The following is a 21,791-nucleotide window of genomic DNA, read 5'->3' on the forward strand; positions in this document are numbered from 1 at the left end:
AGCTTTTTCTTGGGGGGCGCAGGCAAAGATTGGTCAAATTGAATTTTTTTTCAAAAAATCTTTTTTGTATCGGAATAAAAATGGAAAATATTCTTTGCACACACCTTATTGAGTTATAAAATATGAAAAAAATAAGCTTATTTTTGATAAAATAATTATAAAAAAATATTATGTAAAGAGTGAAAAAAGCGCCGCAGGCGAAATTTTTTTTCTAAATATCTTCACATGGTCAACAAAAATCGACCATCAAACTGAGTCACTAAAAAACTATCAATTAACTTAATTTCTACCGACTGTCTTTTCACTTTATCTATGTACATACATACATACATATGTATGTAATACAATAGATAAAGTTTTGTGATCATGCGAATATCGGGATTTTGGGGAGGGGGCCCCTATCCTATATTTCTATATACATGGATGTGTCTAGATTACGAATAGATTTTATATTCGGAAACTGTTTAAAATTGTGTATTTAAATCTTACTATATCGTCGAAGTATAATCAAATGTTATTTTGAAAGTATGAAGTAAATTTAAATCGCTGGTTGATGATGAATCGTCCTATTAAAATTGTTTTAAGCAATTCAGTTTATATTATTCACGGAAATTTGTTTATTCCCATTTTTATTTCAGTAGGTAGTTGTTACATAGGTATTGGTATATACATAATATTGAGGTTAGAAATGGGCCCAGCAAAAGGGCCCACGCAAATGTTGAAACTTACATTTCGAGTCTAATAAAAAAAGTAAACCGATCCTTGAGCTGTTAAAGCAGGTATTAGTTGTTTGTGTATATCGTAAGAAATTTGTTTTGTTGAAATACCCAAACTTTAGGTCCCAAAGTGCAATATCCTATAAATTTTTACACACGTGAAATAGTTAAAAAGTTATTTAATTTTACTGAGGGCCCATATTTTCTAACAGATAGTGGGGCCCACATGCCATCGGGCATGTTCGCTTGTATGGCCAGTCCGCCACTGATTATATGTATACCAGAATCCGGCGCCTGCGCCCCCAGCGGCGGCTGCGCCCTCGGTGCCTGCGTCCTCGGTGCCTGCGCTCTCGGTGCCTTCGCCCTCGGGGACTTCGAACCCTTTGAATCGATAAAAATCAAATCGGCGCCTATGAATCGAAAAAAAAATCAAATAAATCGTCTAGAAACCAACGAACGAAGTTACGCTTACATACCAGTGGAGTGCCGTCCATAGATGATGTATGTAGATGCTGCGCAGCCTTTAAAATTTGCGTCAAAAATATTTTCATAGTTTGTTTTCTGAATTTCTTAGTTTTATTTCTTTGTCATTTATTTTTGATTACGTGATTATGATATATACGATATTTGGTCTGATCCAAAATTGACATGAACGAACATCCCCGTTGAAAGGCCGTAGCCGTCTGCGCGACCAATGCTTGTTTCACACCAAGCTTGTATCACCTTGGATGCTGAAGTTCTCTACAAATCTTTTGCGCATGCGCACAAGTGAGCTGTCACTCTTGCGTATGCGCATGAGTGAGACGACTCTACAGCCGTCTCGCTCGCGCGACACTTGCTCTGGAAGCAATATCTTCTTTTGCGTATGTATGGACTTGATTCGCTTTTTATAATAATAATAATAATAATAATAGCTTTTATTCCAGACGATGAGGAGAATAGTGCAATCCCCAACGCCCATATAAATAATATTTGGATAATAAAAAAAAGTATTGAAAAATAGTAAACAAAAAATAAATAAATAAATACATAAGTAAATATATAAATATTACTGATAATAAATAATAATAATAATAAATAATAATAATAATAATTATAATAAATAAATAATAATAAATAAGTCTAATGTATGTATGTATGTATGTATAATAAGTTTATGTATGGACTTGATTCGCTTTTTATGTATGGACTTTCGCTTGATTCGTTGATTGATATTTCGTACGTTTATGTACTAAGTTATTTACTCTTATTATTTTATTGTAATTTATTACGTCCAAAATAATTATTTATTATGGCTCTAAATATAATAAATATAAATTTGACAACGTTTAGAAGAATAAAATGAAATTTAAAAAAATAAACTGATCGTGTTTTGGACAGCATCCTCTGGTTGAAAAGTCACATACATATATACAAAGTCTTTTTCAAAATTATATATTAGATTAAGGTCCGTGTCAACAGCTCGTTACAGCACTACACGGAAAAGACCACCTATATTCATACTATACAGCACCGCCCATTTTCGGCACGTTAATACTTATTTTGGATGAATGCAAGGTAAAATCGGCTTACAGATACAATACAGAGCGCGACGATATGGCACATTATTCCTTACATCGTAACCAGGGCCGACGATAGGTGGGGGGAGCCAGGGTAAAGTTCCAGGGACCCCATGTCTGATATTTTATATTATTCTATATAAAAATAGATGTATTTATTGAATGCTAAATGTTTATTATTTTTCGATTCACGCATTTTTGTGTCCATGTGAAATCATACCTGTTATATCATACTTTTTTATTCAATTATTTTAAAAAATATCAACCAACATATAGGCATGTTTCTAATAGTTCTGACCTATTTTTTAGTTTGTTATAAGGGTCACAATTAATTTTCCCAGGGCTCGGGATTCCTCTCGGCAGCTCTGGTCGTATCGTCGACTCAATATTGCAAATAAATCATGTTCTCCTTAATCTTTCAAACTCGGTCAGAACAAATATGAATAACATAAAAAAAATTTAAATTTAAATTTAAAAAATTTTTTTTCGCAGAATTTATCCAAATATTTGGTTATCCTCACAAAACTGAGACAATTTTATGGTTTTTAAAATGAACATTAAAAACGCATGGACTGTCAAAGTTGGTTTGTGTAAAATAACCAGTAACATAACTCCAGGTCGATCATTTTCTATCAGAATTTGCCAATTTGACTGATTTCATTGAACAAATTGGCAACCCTGTCCTTTTTATCGCAAAATTTGAGTTCTCAGCTACTCGATATATCTGATTTAACATCTCGAATTTGTCTGATTTCGTTGTTGAAACGGTTTCTAGAAAAAATGGCCACCTACCCTTATTTTTAAACATTGTTAGAATTTAATATTAAATTTATAATAATATTATAAATTTATATTATATATACATATGTAGTACATTACAAAGTTGCACATAGGTATCGCCTTGGGGGGCAATCTCGTAATGACACAAAGGTAAAAATAAATTATACAAATTACTAGTGGTGCTACCTGGCTTTGCTTGGTTCCGCTTTTGACGATATCTTTCGTTTTAGCATGAATATAATAAAAGTAACTTGAAATGGAAACGCAGTTCTGTAGTGAAATAAATTTATATTATTTTACGACCGACCAATCACAAACGACTTTGATCAATCCAGCCAATCAGAAACGACTTTGACGACAGCCAATCAGAAATGGATTACAGACGCCGTTTCGGTTTTATATATAGGATTGAAAAAAAGAAAAGAAGCCATAGAACGCATGCGCAGAATAAAATATTACAATAGCATTGATGCTTTCTTGAAAGGTGTTAATGCATACCTTTTTGGAAGATGATTTATAATTTTTTATTGTTATTTTGTTATTTTGTGTTATGTGTATTAGCAGTTTGCTATATAAATAAATAAATTTAATAAAATTAATTATATTCGTGACATTTTAGAATTGGACATCACTGGTAAGTATTTCGTTTTATGTATAGGCATATTATGTATTCCTCGTGTCTTACACACAGCATGTCCTAATTACTAAATTTGTACAAGTACATATGTACGTGAATTAAATTAGAATAAAATAGGTACATACATATAATATAATCAAAATAATATTCAGATTACGAAAATAAATAAATTTTACGTAGCGTGCGCAATAGTTGTTCACGTAAGTGAAAGTGCAATAAAAACCGGAAAACATAACAATTTCCTGTGATATTTTATACTTTCTCAAAGTTTTAAACAAATTCGCCCAATCTTGCATAATTTTTTTTTAATTCAATGAACACATTACGAAATTGGTTCATTCTTATACGAAACGATTTCATCAGTGAGAAATGTGTCTCAATACTCTCAATGTAATTGATGATTGTTTTAACAAGTGATATGTATTTGCGCCTTACTTATTGTAATTATTCAAACAATTCTACGAAATGGTCGATTTGTATAACTTAACATGAGAATGAACAACTGGCATAAATTATTATTAGCATATCCTAGAGATCAACTATTATACTCGAATCATTCTTTCAATTACTTTACAAGTGTGTGCACACACGATTAGTTTATCTCCCGTAAGGATTGTAAAACGTATTCTATTGTTTGTTTTTTCTTTTTGCACTTAAGATTCGCGACTTCTTAATGATTACGCCATTTACAAATTTGAAGGTCTATTTTGTTTATACACTTTTTTCGCGCACTCCGTTTCCTCTCGCGGTATCTATACAAAACCGCGGTTAGTTATTCAGTTCACGACACTCACTCTAGCGGTTAAGTTCACTTTTTGACTGTGTCAACTCGTGCGACCCGTAATATGTTCTGAAATTCCATCATGGAGAGTGAAAGTGTTGACGAGACGAGGTGTAGCGCAGTTGAAGATCAAAAGAACTCCAGTGAAACTAAACAAAAATGTCAGGAAGGGTGGAAAGAGTTGACTTTCAGACAAAAGTGTTCCAAACTAAAAAATTACATAACTGTAGAGCCATTGTTGGCTTGTTATATCATGCCGAGTGTGTTGGCGACTTTGGCCGTCCAGAACATGAACTTGGAGAAGGCGTGCAGGGTGAACCAAGCGTACGGGGATGAAGTCTGCACCAAGCTCATCGACCAGCAAATTCAAAATCTCACCGAAGAAGTTATCCAAGTTCAAACTTTGGTGGCGAACATGGCAGCTTGGAAGTATCCTCTGCAGACTATCATCCCAGCGTTCATGATAGTCTTCATAGGAGCGTGGAGTGATCGTACAGGTCTTCGCAGACCTTGCATGCTCATGCCAATCGTTGGCGAGTTCCTCACAAGTTTCGGCCTCATCTTGTGCACTTTTTACTTGTTGGAGTGGCCTCTGGAGACGGCTGGTTTGATAGAAGCCTTGCCTCCAGCTCTGACCGGTGGTTGGACTTGCATGTTCATGGCTGTCTTCAGCTACATCTCAGACAACACTTCTTTGGAAGATAGAACGTTCAGAACTGGCATCGCCAATGTGTTTGTTTCTGTCGGAATGCCCGTGGGAACAGCCCTCAGTGGTATCTTTACTAAGGTTTTGGGTTTTTATGGAATATTTTCGATTTGCATGTGCTTGTATATCGTTGGATTCTTATACGGCTGGTTTCGAATCACCGACAAGAGAAGAAACGTTGAAGAAAATGTCAACAAGAACGCTTGCACTGGATTTTTCGATACCAAACACGTGTCGGACACGTTGATGGTAGCGTTCAAAACAAGGGATGGGAGTAGAAGATTGCGTGTGATGCTTCTGATGCTGATCTTCATAACGATTACGGGACCACTATATGGTGTGTGAGTTTATCTTATTTGTGGAAACGCGTAAAGATTACACCGATTAACAAAAAAACAGTTATTTACTTACCAGAGCGAAAATTGATCAATCTTTTCTAGGTTTGGCCCACTGAATTCGAATATGACAATAATTTTTGTTGGCTTGCTCTCGTTTAAGAGATATGAGCGTGTAAAAAAGTGCAATCTTTATATATGTATGTACGTGGGAAAGTGAATAATTGGTAAACAGATTATTCCGCAAAACTTGAGTATTTCGCGAGGGTGACTTTCGTTTGATGGCGTTTTTGGGTGTCAGATGTTCCGTGATCGCGATTTTAGTGACGTGTGTGAGATAGATTTTTGCGGAATAATCACCGAACCGAAAAATTAATGAAGTTAGCTCATAACTAGTCACCGGAGCCTGAGGGGGCCGTGTATTGTTCAAAGGTTGTAAATGCATTGTTAAAAGTTTTCCGAACAATGGATAGCACTGTGACTATCCTACCTCTACTCATAACATGTATAAAAAGATATATTTTGGATTTTTAAAATTCGCTAGATGATTAATTATAAGTATTTTGAAGCATTAAAATAATCACAATCAATAGGAAAAAACATCTGACTATTGATTCCAATACTCAATTTTGTCACAGCATTATAAGATTTTGAATTAAAGACTGTAAAAGAAAAAAATCGATTAAAAAGAGTCGATTAAACTTAGTAAATATTGATTAGTCTCTGCTCCGGTAGTTTTTACTTTATTTTTTTTTATTGTTTAGTGTTTATTGTTTGGGTCCAGTCTAGATTTATTTTTAGATGAAATGTATATGTAATGTAAACACGTGCTACTATAATGGATCATCTTAAGCTAATAAAAGAAATAATATTATGACCTTGTGCAATCAATCACTTTTACTTTTGTTCATTATTATTATTTCCGCATCATTGAATCGTCTGTGTACGTTTTTATTTATTTATTTTACTGGTATGAAGAATCGCAGTAGTGATTGGTTTGCACTGCATTGATGATGTTATACAAAACTGGCAATATTATAAGCATTATTGTATTGTCTTCAATTAAAGCACTATTTCATAGATATTTATATGATGCAATTAAGTGGCGTATTTCTGTATAATTATTTTTTTTCGATCGATTTACATACATTTATTACATGATAGCATCTACATAGGTGTTCTCAGAAGCGAATGAAAAGGTTTTTCCGACACATACGTATATAATTGCAATTTGTGAAAATAAATATATAAAATCATCAACTGTGCTTTATAATGGGCTTGATAAATTGAGTATATTTTAACTGTAAAGTTTGTTTATTAAAAGTTGTTTTTCTCCTAAGAAATAAAGTAAATAATAAATTGGAATATTATATACATACATACATACATACGTAGCTTATCGTTGAATTAATAAATTTCATTCAAAATATTTCAAATTTTTACTGCCGTAATAAATTATGTTGTTTAAAAAATATGTAATGTATTTATAATTTACAATCGTTTGTTTTCATTATATAGAAAAATTTAATCAGGAAATCCGTAAAATGGACTTTTCAAGAGTAATGTGTTTTTTTTTTGGTGTTTCTTATTAACGTATGTAAATCTTTTCTCAGCCTTGAGAATTTTCCATTATAGCGTATTGATGATTTAAATTGATGTGATTATGCAATTAAAAAATAGCAATTATCGATATTCGTATCAAAATAATTTATAAACACTGAATTTTTAAGAAATTAATCCTATTCAATTTGAATTACAGGTGAGACAGCAGTGGTGTATTTATTTACACGGTATCGTTTCAAATTCACGGAAGTGGACTACAGCATTTACGTTACTTATTCGGTGATCATCAATCTCATTGGTATTTATGGAAATCCACATTTTCATTCAATAATTGTATATCATTATGTTATATATAAGAATTTAAAAAAAAACTAATTAATTTTCTCAAAATCATCTGCATGAGACAAAATTTCGAAATATGTATGTATGTATTTAACATAACTAGTTTCATTTGATATATTAATTTACAAATTTAATTTCAGGCACTGTGCTTGCTATGGTGGTTTTCAGCCGTTACTTAAAGATGGACGATAGTCTCATAGGAGCAATATCAGGAATAAGCAAAATAGCAGCAAGTTTTATCTATGCATTTGCACCGACCGTCTCTTGGTTTTATATTGCACCAATAGTAGACTTGTTAAGTGGGACAGGAATCATAGTGATGAGATCGATAGCTTCCAAATTGGTGGAACCTAATGAAACTGGTACATTTTGTCTCTTAAATCAAAGTTTATTAACCTTTTAGAGCTGCGGTCCAAATTAAGGTAATGTTTGGCTTAGTGACCCAAGAAAAAATAATACATAAAAATGACGATTACATCAATTTTAATAATAAACAAAATACATTGTTTGTATTGGAGATGGGAATCTTGGCATTGAATATTTTGAAATACATATCATTAAATATTTATTCCATTTTAGGTCAACTTCAGACTACAATTTTGAAAAAAAATTTAATGCAAGGATTGCAATTTCCCATTTATATTAGAAGAAATCTCTTTCGAAATGTTTTGTAAATGAATTTCATACATTTGTAACGTATCCTCTGATATGTAAATACATATATGTATATGTCAAAAATAATACGTTGCTATTGTATGTTCGAAAACATTTAGCGACCCAATTTTGGATCGCGACTCACAGGTTAAGAACCTCTGATTTAAATATACATATATACAGGCCCGGGCCGAGGGTATATGACGCCCCTAGGCAGATATGTTTCAGCCCCCCCCCCCCTTAAATTTTTAAACAATAAATTTCATGAAAGTTCTTGAATTTTTATGTTGAAGAAAAATATATTAAGATAAAAACAAAAAATTATTAAATACATTATTCAAAATAGGCACGTTTTAAGTATAAAAATGAATAAAATAAAATAAATTACGGATAACTATGAATAAATTCGGTAATGAAGACATTAATTTATATTTAACAATGAATTGAAGAATTTTATAGAGTGACATTTCTTCTTTCGAATATGGTTGGTTAAAATATTTATTTCGTGAAGAAAATCCATCTCTAATACATATTTTTCAGCGGTATTTTATAAAAAATACAATTCCAAATTACCATTTTTACAAACGACAGTTTGCTGTTTTACAAGTTTTATTCGTAAGTCGTTGATATTTGACAGTCAACTTCCTGCGTTTCTCATAAAATAAAATCAGTATTGTTACTTCAATTAGAAAAATTAAGTTGAACACAGAATGTTTTATAAGTTTTCAATTTAATAATAAAAAAAATAATAATGAGTGCGCCTCTCAACGCCACTTGTCTATGGCGCCCTAGGCACGTGCCCAGTGTCTGCTGCACCTTTGGGCCGGCCCTGCATACATATGTGTATATTAATAAATAACAACATTTTCAATTTAACCGAAGAATATTTTTAGATAGATTTATGCCGAATTTTCCGCCAAAATATAATATTCCGACAGTGAAAATTGTCTCTGATGCGTAAATATGTCAGCCACTTTTTATAAAGTTGTAAGTTTTAAACAAAACCTCATGAATAACTAATTTATTTATAATAATCTTGAAAATTCACAACTTCGAAATTGGTATGTAAATTTAAATAATGCCTATTGCTATAGATTGATGACTACATAAATTGCTTCTACTACTTCCGTGCTGTGTCACTAACTAACAAACGGTGTCTCATCAGTCACTTTTATAAAAATATCAACAAAATATACATAGATACGTTTGAAATTTATCAAATGTGATCAATTTGTCAAACATGCTCTAAGAAGGGTGACCTCTGTGCTCAGACAATAGTTCAGTTGATTTATCTTGGCAATATAACGAATTATCTTTCGCTATTGATGCGTCAGTTTTTATGTTGTACCTGGGATATAATGGTCCACACATGTGTACATACATACATATAACCGGCCATTTTTTATGTTCTATTTATGCTTTTCAGGTAAAATACATTCATTGTTTGGAGTTTGTGAAGCGATTGTACCAATTATATATAGTCCCATGTACAGTCAAATGTATGTCAACACAATTGAAACACTTCCTGGAGCATTTTTCCTCCTGGGCGCTCTTTTGATGATTCCATCGATTATTGTCTTTTTGTAAGTAATGTTTCAATTCAATATAAAAATGCCATTATTATGAAAATCATGAATTAGTCATTGATTTTGGTTTTTTTATTTTTTTTAGAAGTATGTATGTATTGGAGAAAAGAGATAGACAACGTCAAGAATCTAAAGACGTTGATGATAAACAAAAGTATGCATATGAAAATGAAATAACGCCTTTATAGACGATAAATATTATATGTATATGTACATAGATACATAAGTGCGGATATTCAAATTATTTATTTTTATACTCCATTAGCATTATTTTAATGTATTGTTAGCATTATTTTGAACAATTATATTTTTTATATTTCTCAAGTATTTACACGTAAAATAAAAAGTAAGCGAAGATACAAACCAGATTTTATTTATTAACTATAGATGACTCAAAATTTATCTTACAAAATGATAACAAAAACCTTTTACATTGAACAACAGATTCATAATATAATAATTGTTCTTATTTACTGGCTTTTTTTATTAAAATTTTTACTGTCAATCGTTTTTTTTGTTATAAAACAAACGTTCAAATTAAAAACGAATATATTATATTCGAATGGTTATTAAAAAATGTTTTATTTAAACAATTTAAAATAATTACAATGAAATAATTAATACATAGTTAATTTCTGTGTTCTCCACAGAAGATATAAGATAAATAATTTATATAAAACTACAAATACATATATTATTTTGAAATTAAAATAGCATAACAGAAGGCCATATTGAATATCAATTATTATCAAATTGGACACATGGCTCATGCAATATTTTTTATTGGAATTAAGTAAACTTTGGTGTATACATACATACATACATATATACATATGTATAAAAAAATCAATAAACATATTTATATTGGTTCGTTGGCTGTCAATTTCTTATTCTTATTATAAATTAATACAGTTAAAAAAACGTATTCAAATATGTATGTACATAATATCTAGGGCAGCGATTCCCAATCGGGGTACGATAAACAAATAATACTGGCGCAAAAACACCGATAACACTGAGCAACAAAAAATCACGTTTTTGAGTTACCAGAGCGGAGATTAACCGATCTTTACCCACTGAGTTTGACCCACTGCATTCGAATATGATAATGATTTTTGTTGGTTCACGATCGTTTACGAGATATGAGCGTTTAAAAAAATGCGTGATTTTTACAGTTTTTTGGCTTTTGCGGTCTTTAACTCAAAATCAAGTATTAATGTGCTCAAAGTGAGTATTGGAATCAATAGTCAGATGTTTTTCTATTGATTGTGATTTTTATTGTTTTAAAATACTTATAAATAATTGTCTAGTGAATTTTAAGTCAAAAAAAAATTTTTTTTACGGATTTTTTTCTCCGTGCTATTTTGCGTTTATTTGGCCAGATTTTTATTTCACCACGTTTATAAGGATTGGTTTTGCAATATTTTTTTTTTATCTAAACGTACTAACTCGAGCGATAATTTGTTGCTCAGTGTAATTGATTATTTTTGTCTATTTTGCCAAATGTTGCATGAGATGGTTTCATATACTGCTCGTTTTTGTCGAATAAATAGAAATAAAATCAAGAAATCAGAAATATAATAAATTAATAAAGTGACATGACTGCTGAAGATTTTTTTTAAAGTATATTAACAACATATTGACAAAATATTGCATAAAATATATATGGCAGTATGTATAAATGAATATTTTCTATAGGTTTTTATTTTTTGGGGCTTGAGTTGATTTACGAGCGTTGCTAATTTACGAAAATCAACTCAAAATTTTTTTGGGGCACAGTTTTCGGAAATGGCTTGGGAGCCGCTGACTTGTGTATAATTTATTTCCTTCAATTAGACATTAATAAGAGAAATAAGTCTTTGAACAAAATCATTTTAACACCTCCTTTTTTAGTAATTTTCCTGTTATCTAAAAAAAAACTATACAAAACACGCTATTACAACCTTGAATTTAACCGAGAAATTATGAAATATTCAAACTGATTTTTCACACATGCGCATTATACATATTATATATTATAATAGTTTGATAATAAAAATTATATATTTAATCATTCGCAAGCTTTAAAAAATAACTAACAATATAAATGTATGAGTTTATATAATTACATATTTGGTTTAGTTATTACAAAAAAAAATTATTAATGTTAATGTAACATGACAATTTAAATATTAACACTTTTTTTAACAATATGTCTACATACATACATAGTATTTTTAAATAGGATATATATTTGAAATATCAAAACCTTTTTATAACTAACAATAAAAAATGCTGGACTTGACATTATTGGCTTCATTCACGTGTCATCTTGTATGTATGTATGTATATATGAATGTAAAAGTTCATCGTACTTTTTTGCCAGGCATCGGAAAGAAGAATAACCAGTTCAATACATATAATGTCTAGATAGGGTTTGCAATACTAATCTGGCAAGCCCACTTATTTGTAAAAGATTCGTATTACTGATTTATCACAACAAAAAATGATTAGAGGACTAAAAAAATGATTAGAGGATTAAAAAAAAGACTCTGAACTATGTACATAAATACATGCATATGGTTGGATAAGAAGCAGAGAAACTTTCGAATACATTATCTCTATACACGTAAATACAATATAAATACACGTAATTATAGGAAAATTAAATCTAAAGAATACAAAGAATGATAATAATTACACTTCAATTGAATGCATAAAAACTTCTTTGGTAATCCCCATCGCATCATTTTTTTTCTTCATCAAAAAATTATTAGAGGGCATCCGGGTCATGAGATCGATTTACGAATGTTGTTAAAGAAACACATTAGAAAAAATAAATTAAATTACTGCACTGCAAGAGTTATAATGAAAAAGGTACCACTTTATTTTTAGTACACTGCTACGAGTATATGCAAGGAATTCACAAATAGAATTCATCATGCAAACAGGTTTTCCAGAATGCACCCAATCGGGATATTTTTTTTAATACTTTTTAATCATTGGGTATGTAGCTTGGTGCATAGCGTACTTTTATGCATTTTAATTAAATTAAAATCAACGTATAACTAAACAATAGTATGACTAAAATCAATCACAAATTTTATATAGTCATACAAACGTAAATAAATAAACACCTGAGAGAAATGAGATCTGATCTTAGTTGTATTTATACACATTATATGTATTTAAATTTGTAGCTTCTAAAATAAAACTAAAGAAACGTATCAAATTTTAATAACATATACTTTGTATATGTACAATATACATACAATGTTTTGGTATCAATCTATTTAATGTTAATTAAAAAATGAACCATGGTTGTTTATACAATACTTCCCTCGGGGAAGTTTATCTAATGTTTTGTCTTGTTTTACATAAATTAGTCAAAGGTCGAATCATTTTGTATAATGTTTATCAATCGTATTAATGATAATATTTAAAATTGATCTTGCCTATGTAAACCAGTGACACGAATTATTCACGTACTACTATCTTAACACCGTTTAAATGAGGAAGACAACTTAAAAGTCGGCCACGACCTAAATGGTGTTATACCCGATGTATTCGACTTCGTTTTCCACTGTAGGACAATGAGAGAAAGTTATTCTCAGAAGCTATGAAATATGTCTTCATGATTTGCAGATATTGATTAAAAAGGGAAAATAACGGTTGATACGCCTCTGTAGAAGCCAGGTGAACACATCCATATCAAATAGCTACCTTAAAGGTAGATGATGTGAATATTAAAATTAAAGTTGCCAATGCACGTGTGTGTGTTTTGTAAACACTGGAGTTGCATCATGAATGACCAGTTGTGTGCGCGAGGTAAATTCTCAGTCAACACTCGTCTTCTGAGCAGTGATGTTCCTCGTCTACGAAACTTCCACTTAACGCCAACAGGACAAAAAATGCGCAAGATATCACAAAGTATACAAAACTGAAGAATAGCACTAGTTTGAAGAACAATTGCAAGAAGAACATCATGGACAACGAGATGGGCAAAAGCAATGACGACCGACAAGAACAGAAACCCAACGCTAAGGAAGAGCCCAACGAGAGGAAATCATTCTTCAATAAACTATCGATACTAAAAAGTTACATCACAGTTGAACCACTATTAGCTTGCTATGTGTTGCCCAGCGTCTTGGCTAGTATTGCAGTTCAGAATCTCAACTTGGAAAAAGCTTGCAGAGTGAACTTGAACTATGGCGAAGAAACGTGTGACGGTCTCATTCAACAGAAAATTTCAAATGATTCTTACGAAGAGCGTCAAGTTCAAGCGCAAGTTGCTTACATGTCTGCTTGGAGAATGCCACTCCAGACTGCACTTCCAGCTGTTATAATCCTTTTCGTAGGAGCCTGGAGTGACAAAACTGGCAGGAGGAAGCCGTGTATGTTGATTCCGATGATAGGAGAATTCACCACGTCACTGGGTCTGATGCTTTGCACTTATTACTTTTTGGAATGGCCACTTGAAGTAGCTGGTGTTATTGAAGGTCTTCCTCCAGCTCTGTTGGGTGGCTGGGCTACCATGTTCATGGCTATTTTCAGCTACCTGGCTGATCACACTACTCCAGAAGAAAGGACTTTTCGAATCGGAATTGTAAATGTGTTTATATCAGTGGCTGTGCCCGTAGGCACGGCGCTCAGTGGTATAATGCTTAAGGGCTTGGGCTTTTATGGAGTGTTTTCTGTGTGTCTCGTCATTTATATTATCGGTTTTATTTATGGATTAAGCAGAATCGAAGATAAGAGGATCGAAAAGGTCGAAGGTGACAAGAATGCCAACTGCTGCGCTGAACTTTTCGATGTTAGATATGTTTTAGACACATTCATGGTGCTTTTCAAACCAAGGAAACATAATAAAAGACTCAGGACGATTCTCCTCATAGTGGTATACATCCTCGTAGCTGGACCTGTACATGGTATTTTTTTATTATTATTTATTTTAATTTTTGATAAAATTTTCTTCTACTTTGTTAATTATATATGTAGTATTAAAATTTAAAATTAAATATTTTGATTCTTAAGGTTTCAGTTAGTTTAAATGTAGGTACAGTTATAATATATATTTACATAATAATATATTGACATATATAAGTGATTCTAATGTACACACTATCTTCATCTTTATAAGATATTCACTTATGCATTGCATAATTTGCAGTATTTTCAAGTGATATGCATAAGACTGATAAATAAGTCAAATATTTATTTTTGCAAAACTCAACTATACAATTGTGTATGCATATAAAAAAAAAATTACATACATACTTGAAAACAAAAGAAAAGCATAAGAATTAAATAAATTTATAAAAATATATACGTGTAATTTCAAAAACATATCTCAGTTAGCTGTTATGTTTTAAATAAAATATTATTTTATGTATTTAATCTGCTAATTAAATACAAATAACAATAATCAATAATCAGTTGTAAAAAATGATGTAAATATGTATAAAAGTTCTGACCAAAGTTTTAAATTGCGCCGATAACTCGTATAAAATGATAGGATTTAATTACATAGCTATTAAGCATACTAGAGATATGTACTGTGGAAAAACCACTATAAAATATTGGTACAAAATTTATGAGTAAAGAATAAACGAATGGCTGGTACTCTATGATCGACATAATATTTTATCATCCAGTAAATTATGGTTATCAATTTTATTGTTACCAATTTTTTAAAATAGCATAAAGACGTACAAATTTATTCATTTACACTTATCACATACAAATCCACAAACGCTACTATAAAAATGTAACATTTAAAATATTTAGTTTGAATTGTTGATATTTGATTTAAATTATGAATTTGTGAAGTCGGAAGCGAATCAAGTTCAAGTTCACTAATTTGAATAATAATTAGAGCAGTAATTGAACGTTGTTAAATTTACACTCGGGGGGGGGGGGGGATTTAATAATTGATCGTAAATGGAGAAAGTCGAGTAGTACGTGAGAATATAACTGGATGTGCTAAAAAGGTACTCGCGCTTCGAATAATGAATGAAAACCGTTAATTGAGAATACATATTGTGTGTACGTGTATTCTATAACTGAAAACCTTTTAAAAGTTTATACTCGATTGTATAAATTATACAGTTTATTTTATATTTCTGGTTTTTTCACGCGAAATTTAACGAGAATGGAAATTTTTTTGAATTGAAATTATTTTATAGTGATTTTTTCTCAGTAATAAAAACAACCATTGAAGTGGAATTAATCTTGCATCGTAAATTATTATTGATTATTGAACATGTGGTTTTTAATTTGCCATACAAAGATGATATATCAGCTGCGATATTATATAGCTTTATAGTGAGTTTAGATGACATGTTTTATATTTTAGTGGTTATCATTAAAGAGCGGCGGTCAGGTTTCCGCCATAAAATAACAATAGACCTCTCCATTGTCCGAGAAAGCAGAAGAGCAAAAAAACATGGTTGAAAATCGAAATTGACAATAGTGAACCATTTTTTTAACCGTCGAGCAATCCCTTAGTTATCACTAGAGGTAGGACCGGAAGCGCGCCGTCTATTGTTCCATTATTGTAAATGCTTTGTAAAAAAGGTTCGGCAAACCTTTAACAATGGATTTACAACATGTGAACAATGAACAGCGCGCTCTGGGTCCGCTCTTTAGTTATCACATACAAATTATTTGAATACCGGAATCGATTTTATGCCAGAAATACGTTATATATGCCAAGGACAATGTTTTAAAATATAGTCCAAGTCCAAGGTCCAAAATCAAATTCGCATTTCTCATACAATCGTTGTACAATGCATTGACAAAAACCGATTTATCTCAAAATCTTAAAAATGGCACTTAGATCTTTTTTTATTTCCGGTATTCATTTATCTTTTCAATGTAAATCTGTTCAAAATTAGAGGCAAATGTAACCATATATTTTTTTATTATCATTTCTGCGAATTCGCTTTGTGATGCATGCTAATTTTCATTGTTGTGTAAATTCTAACGAATGCAAACCGGCTAATATTTGCATTTGAATTTATTCCAGTGATTAATTTAATTATATATTCATATCACAATGTTGTTTTTTTTTTTCAGGATCTGGCTCTTTATCATACCTATATGCAAGAATACACTTCAAATTCGATGAAGTGGATTTCAGCATTTTTTCGTCGTATTCGATTATTATGAATTTAATAGGTAACACACTTTATACAAACTAACAAGATTTGTAAACGTTTTCGATACTAGATTTTCGATACTAAATAATAAAATAACTGACGAAATATGAATAAACAATCACTGTATACGGTATCAGGACATGTACCCCCTGGACACATACCCGCGGTCAAAATCCCCCTGCAGATTAACCCTCTGTGCAAAAAACCCCCGCAAAATTAGGTATCTATAATAAAAAAAAATCAATATCAATACTAATTTATTTCAGTCAGAAAAATACACTTCGGATAATACTTCAAAATCACCAACAACTTCATCTATCAGAACAAATCCGAAAACTGGTATCATTCGTAATTTCAGTGCAAAATCGGAATCTTCTTGGTAACGTCGTTGCATCCCATTTTCTATAATTTTCCGATAGATGTTTTAACTTGGATGAAAGAAACATCCCTTAATTTCGCAGTCTGAGAAACTTCTTTCTAAGCTGTGTATAACTAACTGCCAATTCAACCATGATGCTGGTTGGACTCAAATTGGCATTAAATATATTTAATGTTTCGAACAGTTTAATGAAAGTATCCTGTCTTTTGCTTTAAACATAAAGACAAGGAATGGCTCGGTCATGAATAAGTGCATGAATCCGTATAAAGTCGAAAAATAGCGCAGGAGCAGTTTTAAAAGTCCCATCTGAGAAGCAGTGCCATGTTGTTTTTAACAGTTGGAGACTGTCACATATTCCAAAGATTAATATTTGATTGTTATCTTCTCGGCCGGAATCATTTAATATGATTAATTGTTTATTACTATTTTTAAATACTTTTTATCCACAGCGTGGGTTATTGTTCAGGGTTTTTTTTTGGACGGGGGGTTAAGAGGGCTGTACACCCGAAACCTTAATTTTGTTGCCGTTCCTTTCTTCGATATATGTATATATTGAGTGAATGCGACAATACATATCAATATATATATTGAGTGAATGCGACAGTTTCGCTTCGATCAGATAATACGTATTTTAAATCGACAAAATCGAGGTTTCGTATTCTCCTATTTTCTCCTCCAAAACTGGACCAATTTTTAAAAAAAATTCATCATCGGTATGAGAAAGATATTTTCTGTGCAACTATGCGCGTATTTTTTTTAAAATCGACCGTTAAATAAGCACGCTGGACTCTTTTCGTGGGTGTAAAAAAGAGGCGATTTTATAGATGTTTGGCGGCTCCTAGCTCCTATAAAAAATAACTAATCAAAAAAAATAAAACGATAGATGCATCCCAATGGTGGATATCCATAACATATTAAAAAATAATTTCTCTAGTGCCATAATTGAGGAAGGGAGAAGTGTAATACGTTTGTATGGACAAGGCGCTGGTGTCCAACCCTCTTAATGTATGAACGTTCTTACACCAGGAGGTGTATGAACGGGGGTGTGTTCAGGGGGTAAATGTCCTAGAACCCCGTATACCTGCTTTGTCTGTGTTGTCCAATTGGTAACGTCTTATATTATTGTTTTTAGGCGTAATGATTGCACTCTCTCTGTTCACTAAATATCTCAAAATGGATGACTGCTTGATCGCCGTTATAGCTTGCATTAGTAAAGTACTATCCAGCTTTGTTTATGCATTTGCACCGGACAAAACATGGATATATTTAGCACCCCTAGTTGAATTTATGGGTGGAACTGCTGTAATTGCTATGAGATCCATAGCAACGAAAGTCGTCGAACCTGATGAAATAGGTCTGTAATTAAAAAGATTTACTTTAACTGTAACTGTAACTTGTATGACATTAAATATTGTTAATAAATTGATTTTATCGATTTTAGGAAAAGTAAACTCGCTATTCGGAGTGTGTGATGCATTTGTTAATGCAATATATGGACCTATATTTGCATCATTTTATGTGAGTACCTCTGCTACGTTTCCGGGAGCATACTGTCTACTAGCAGCATTATTAACATCACCCACAATAGTCATCTTTTTGTAAGTGATGCACCAGAAAATGCTTTAGAAATGTTGTAAATCTTATTCACATATGTGTTATTTAATTTTTTGCAGTTACATGTATATTTTACAAAAGAATGAACATACAGACGAAAATGATTTAGAAAATAAAGTTGCAGATAATATGGCATTCGAAAACGAAGTCACGGCATTATGATTTTTTTCAACAATTTGTATCATAAGTTGTATAATTAGGCGATTTAAAAAATAATGTTTATTTCGTCCATACAAAATGAATAATTTTAATGAGCAGTGCGCCTCTGTCTGATTGACATCGATTGCTCAGGTGATGTAATACTTTTAAGAAATGCTCAAAACAAGTCTTGACCTTATCGTATTTATAATCAATTTAAATATAATAAAGGTGTTTACCAACGTAAGTATTGAATCGTCACAAAAAATTAGCCTTGAATTGTACAAAAAACGAGTCCTCGAAATTTATTTATTATACAGTCAACATTTTTCTTTTTATTTCAATTATTTCAACGTATCAAATGATGTACAAATAAATATACCATACCTTGAAGTGGACACAATATGAATGAAATTATTAAATATAACTGTGTATTTATAGAGAACTAAGCTATTATTACAATGGAAGGTTGTTTATTATTTAATAAACATAATACTATTCCACTACAGACACTATATGAATGAAAGTATTAAATGTAATTGTGTATTTATAGAAAAATAAGTTATTATTTACAACGGAAGATTGTTTATTATTTAATAAACATAATATTATTCCACTTATTGTCTTTAATTATTATTAAGTGGGTAGAATTTATATAAATATAGAACTTTCGTCTATATTTTAATATGATTCATTATAATTAGTTAAAGACAACACATTTTTAAGAATTTATAAACGTATTTAAATTTAAAACAATATATATATATATATATATATATATATATATATATATATATATATATATATATATATATATATATATATATATATATATATATATATATATATATATATATATATATATATATATATATATATATATATATATATATATATATATATATATATATATATATATATATATATATATATATAATATGTACACACTAAATTCTAACAAAATATTAATTCGTATTGACTTTGAACATCTCAAAATTTTAAATTGAAAGTTGTCGGCTTGTTGATAGTTTCTTGTTGGACCATTGGTTTGTTTGTTAAAATAAATTTACTTAAATATTTGTTATATTGCATCGAAGTCAACTGTATATTTATCAATTCACAGTTTTTAACTATTTCCGAACAGCCCCGGAAATCGTTCATTTTGACTGAAAAATAAATTTTGATAAACTATGAAAATAATAACTGCAAACAAACAATGTAATGTATGTAAATAAAAACTACTCATTACGTTTGTATTCAAACAGATTACGCATGACTAGAGTGCACTGATATTTTTTATCATGTTTCAATAGAATTTGTATCAGTCTCATAACAGCGTCTTCTTGATGATTCTTTAAAGCCATGCTCGAAATGATCGCACTCCTAAAAGAAAATAAAACATTAAACACAAATTATGATGAAAAAAATCAACATTAATATATCAAAATGAACATACTTATTATCAAGATACGCTATAATAAAATCATATTGATCCAATAATGACTCGGCCAACTGTTGATCTTTAAACCACTCGCTTAACCAACAAAATTCCCAAAATAGCATCATCGGGTAGTGTTCACTGTACGTTTCTACGTATTGTACCATGTGATTTTTTAATATGACATTCGAAGCTTCCGAGTAATTTTTGATTACATCTTCTATAAATAATTTGAAAATGTTCATAATAGTTTTCCTCAAGAAGTTATTGCTTTTGTACACGTTTTCAAATGTCATCAGAGCACTTTCTATGTTTCCTTTCTTCCAATGTGCAATACCTAAATAGTACTCAAAGTGTGCATGATTTTCATACAACTTTGTGTTGGTCAATTTGATGAGCTGCTGCAACAATGATATCATACGTATATCACCGTTATTGGAATATGTCGAAAATAGCTGGAACATCATATTCTCAGAGATCTGGCAATGATAATCAATACATTGTTTCAAAATTATTTCTATTTCTTTCAATTTGTTTTCTTTAAGAGCGCTTCTAATTAAACTGTCGATTTGGTCAATTGTAAAATTTTTGACTTCCACGTTCAAATCTCGCAATTCTATAATGTTTTTCAAATTTTTTATGAAACTTTTCTTCATAATTCCTTTGGATAATAGTGTTGACAGAATTTCCATTTCAGAATCTTTAGCATTCCACTTTAGAGTTTTTTCAGACATCAAACGAACGGTAAAGTCGTCCAAGGCATCATTGGTCGTAATATTTCGTACATTTTTGCTCATGTACACTTTACACAAATGATTATACAGCTTTTGATTGTGAAGAATTGAGGTCAGTGACATTACGCGAAATATTGAAAAACCACGAATATAACGCATTTTTTAAGGATTATTTTTATAAAAGTGATACTACAATTGCTTTAAACGGTGTTTATAAAAACACTAACAAAAAACAACGTAGTAGGTCTGTTTACATTTTGACAGCTCACAAATTTAGAAAACTTAACCTAAATGTCATTCAGTGTTGCCAGGAAAAAAAATATTTCTCAAATCATGTTCGGTGATTACTAGTCAAATGTGAACCGGTCACAGGACAACCGGTCGCTCTAGATCGGTCACTCGTGATCATCCGTCACGCTAAAACTGGCCGCGAGAAAACTGGTCACACCTAAAATCGGTCACGAGAAAACTGGTCACACCCAAAAATTAAAAATTGGTCACACAAACAAAAATATTCGCAAATACTTTTTATTTACGAAATTTTTATTATTATTGACTAGATATATGTTCGAGCCAAAAGCTCTCGTAGCTGTTGGTTGTGGTCTTCGCGAGGAGTTCGCGGGCATCTCATCAGAGTCAGCTCATCTGACGCTCTCTAGCTACGCCGAGAAGGTTGGCAATCGCTTTTGC

The 21,791-nt window shown here is 31.1% G+C and overlaps 3 protein-coding genes across 3 annotated transcripts; 2 read left to right on the plus strand and 1 right to left on the minus strand.

Moving 5' to 3' along the window:
* The first annotated feature begins 4,209 nt into the window (after positions 1–4,209).
* On the plus strand, positions 4,210–10,540 carry LOC143911915 (putative peptidoglycan muropeptide transporter SLC46). The gene is made up of 5 exons (XM_077431013.1): positions 4,210–5,516; positions 7,274–7,375; positions 7,560–7,781; positions 9,500–9,656; positions 9,745–10,540. The coding sequence occupies exons 1-5, from the start codon at positions 4,556–4,558 to the stop codon at positions 9,845–9,847; spliced, it is 1,545 nt and encodes a 514-aa protein (XP_077287139.1). The 5' UTR covers positions 4,210–4,555; the 3' UTR covers positions 9,848–10,540.
* Positions 10,541–13,457: 2,917 nt separating this feature from the next.
* On the plus strand, positions 13,458–19,546 carry LOC143911920 (lysosomal proton-coupled steroid conjugate and bile acid symporter SLC46A3-like). Its single transcript, XM_077431020.1, has 5 exons — positions 13,458–14,566; positions 16,716–16,817; positions 18,310–18,531; positions 18,619–18,775; positions 18,851–19,546. Exons 1-5 carry the CDS (start codon positions 13,624–13,626, stop codon positions 18,951–18,953), a joined length of 1,527 nt encoding a protein of 508 aa, XP_077287146.1. The 5' UTR covers positions 13,458–13,623; the 3' UTR covers positions 18,954–19,546.
* Positions 19,547–19,919: 373 nt separating this feature from the next.
* On the minus strand, positions 19,920–21,394 carry LOC143912316 (uncharacterized). Its single transcript, XM_077431599.1, has 3 exons — positions 20,386–21,394; positions 20,179–20,312; positions 19,920–20,095 (listed from the first exon to the last, which is right to left on the minus strand). The coding sequence occupies exons 1-3, from the start codon at positions 21,258–21,260 to the stop codon at positions 19,920–19,922; spliced, it is 1,185 nt and encodes a 394-aa protein (XP_077287725.1). The 5' UTR covers positions 21,261–21,394.
* Between the last annotated feature and the right edge of the window lie 397 nt (positions 21,395–21,791).

The sequence above is a fragment of the Arctopsyche grandis genome, chromosome 5, assembly GCF_051622035.1.
Source record: "Arctopsyche grandis isolate Sample6627 chromosome 5, ASM5162203v2, whole genome shotgun sequence".
NCBI lineage: Eukaryota > Metazoa > Arthropoda > Insecta > Trichoptera > Hydropsychidae > Arctopsyche > Arctopsyche grandis.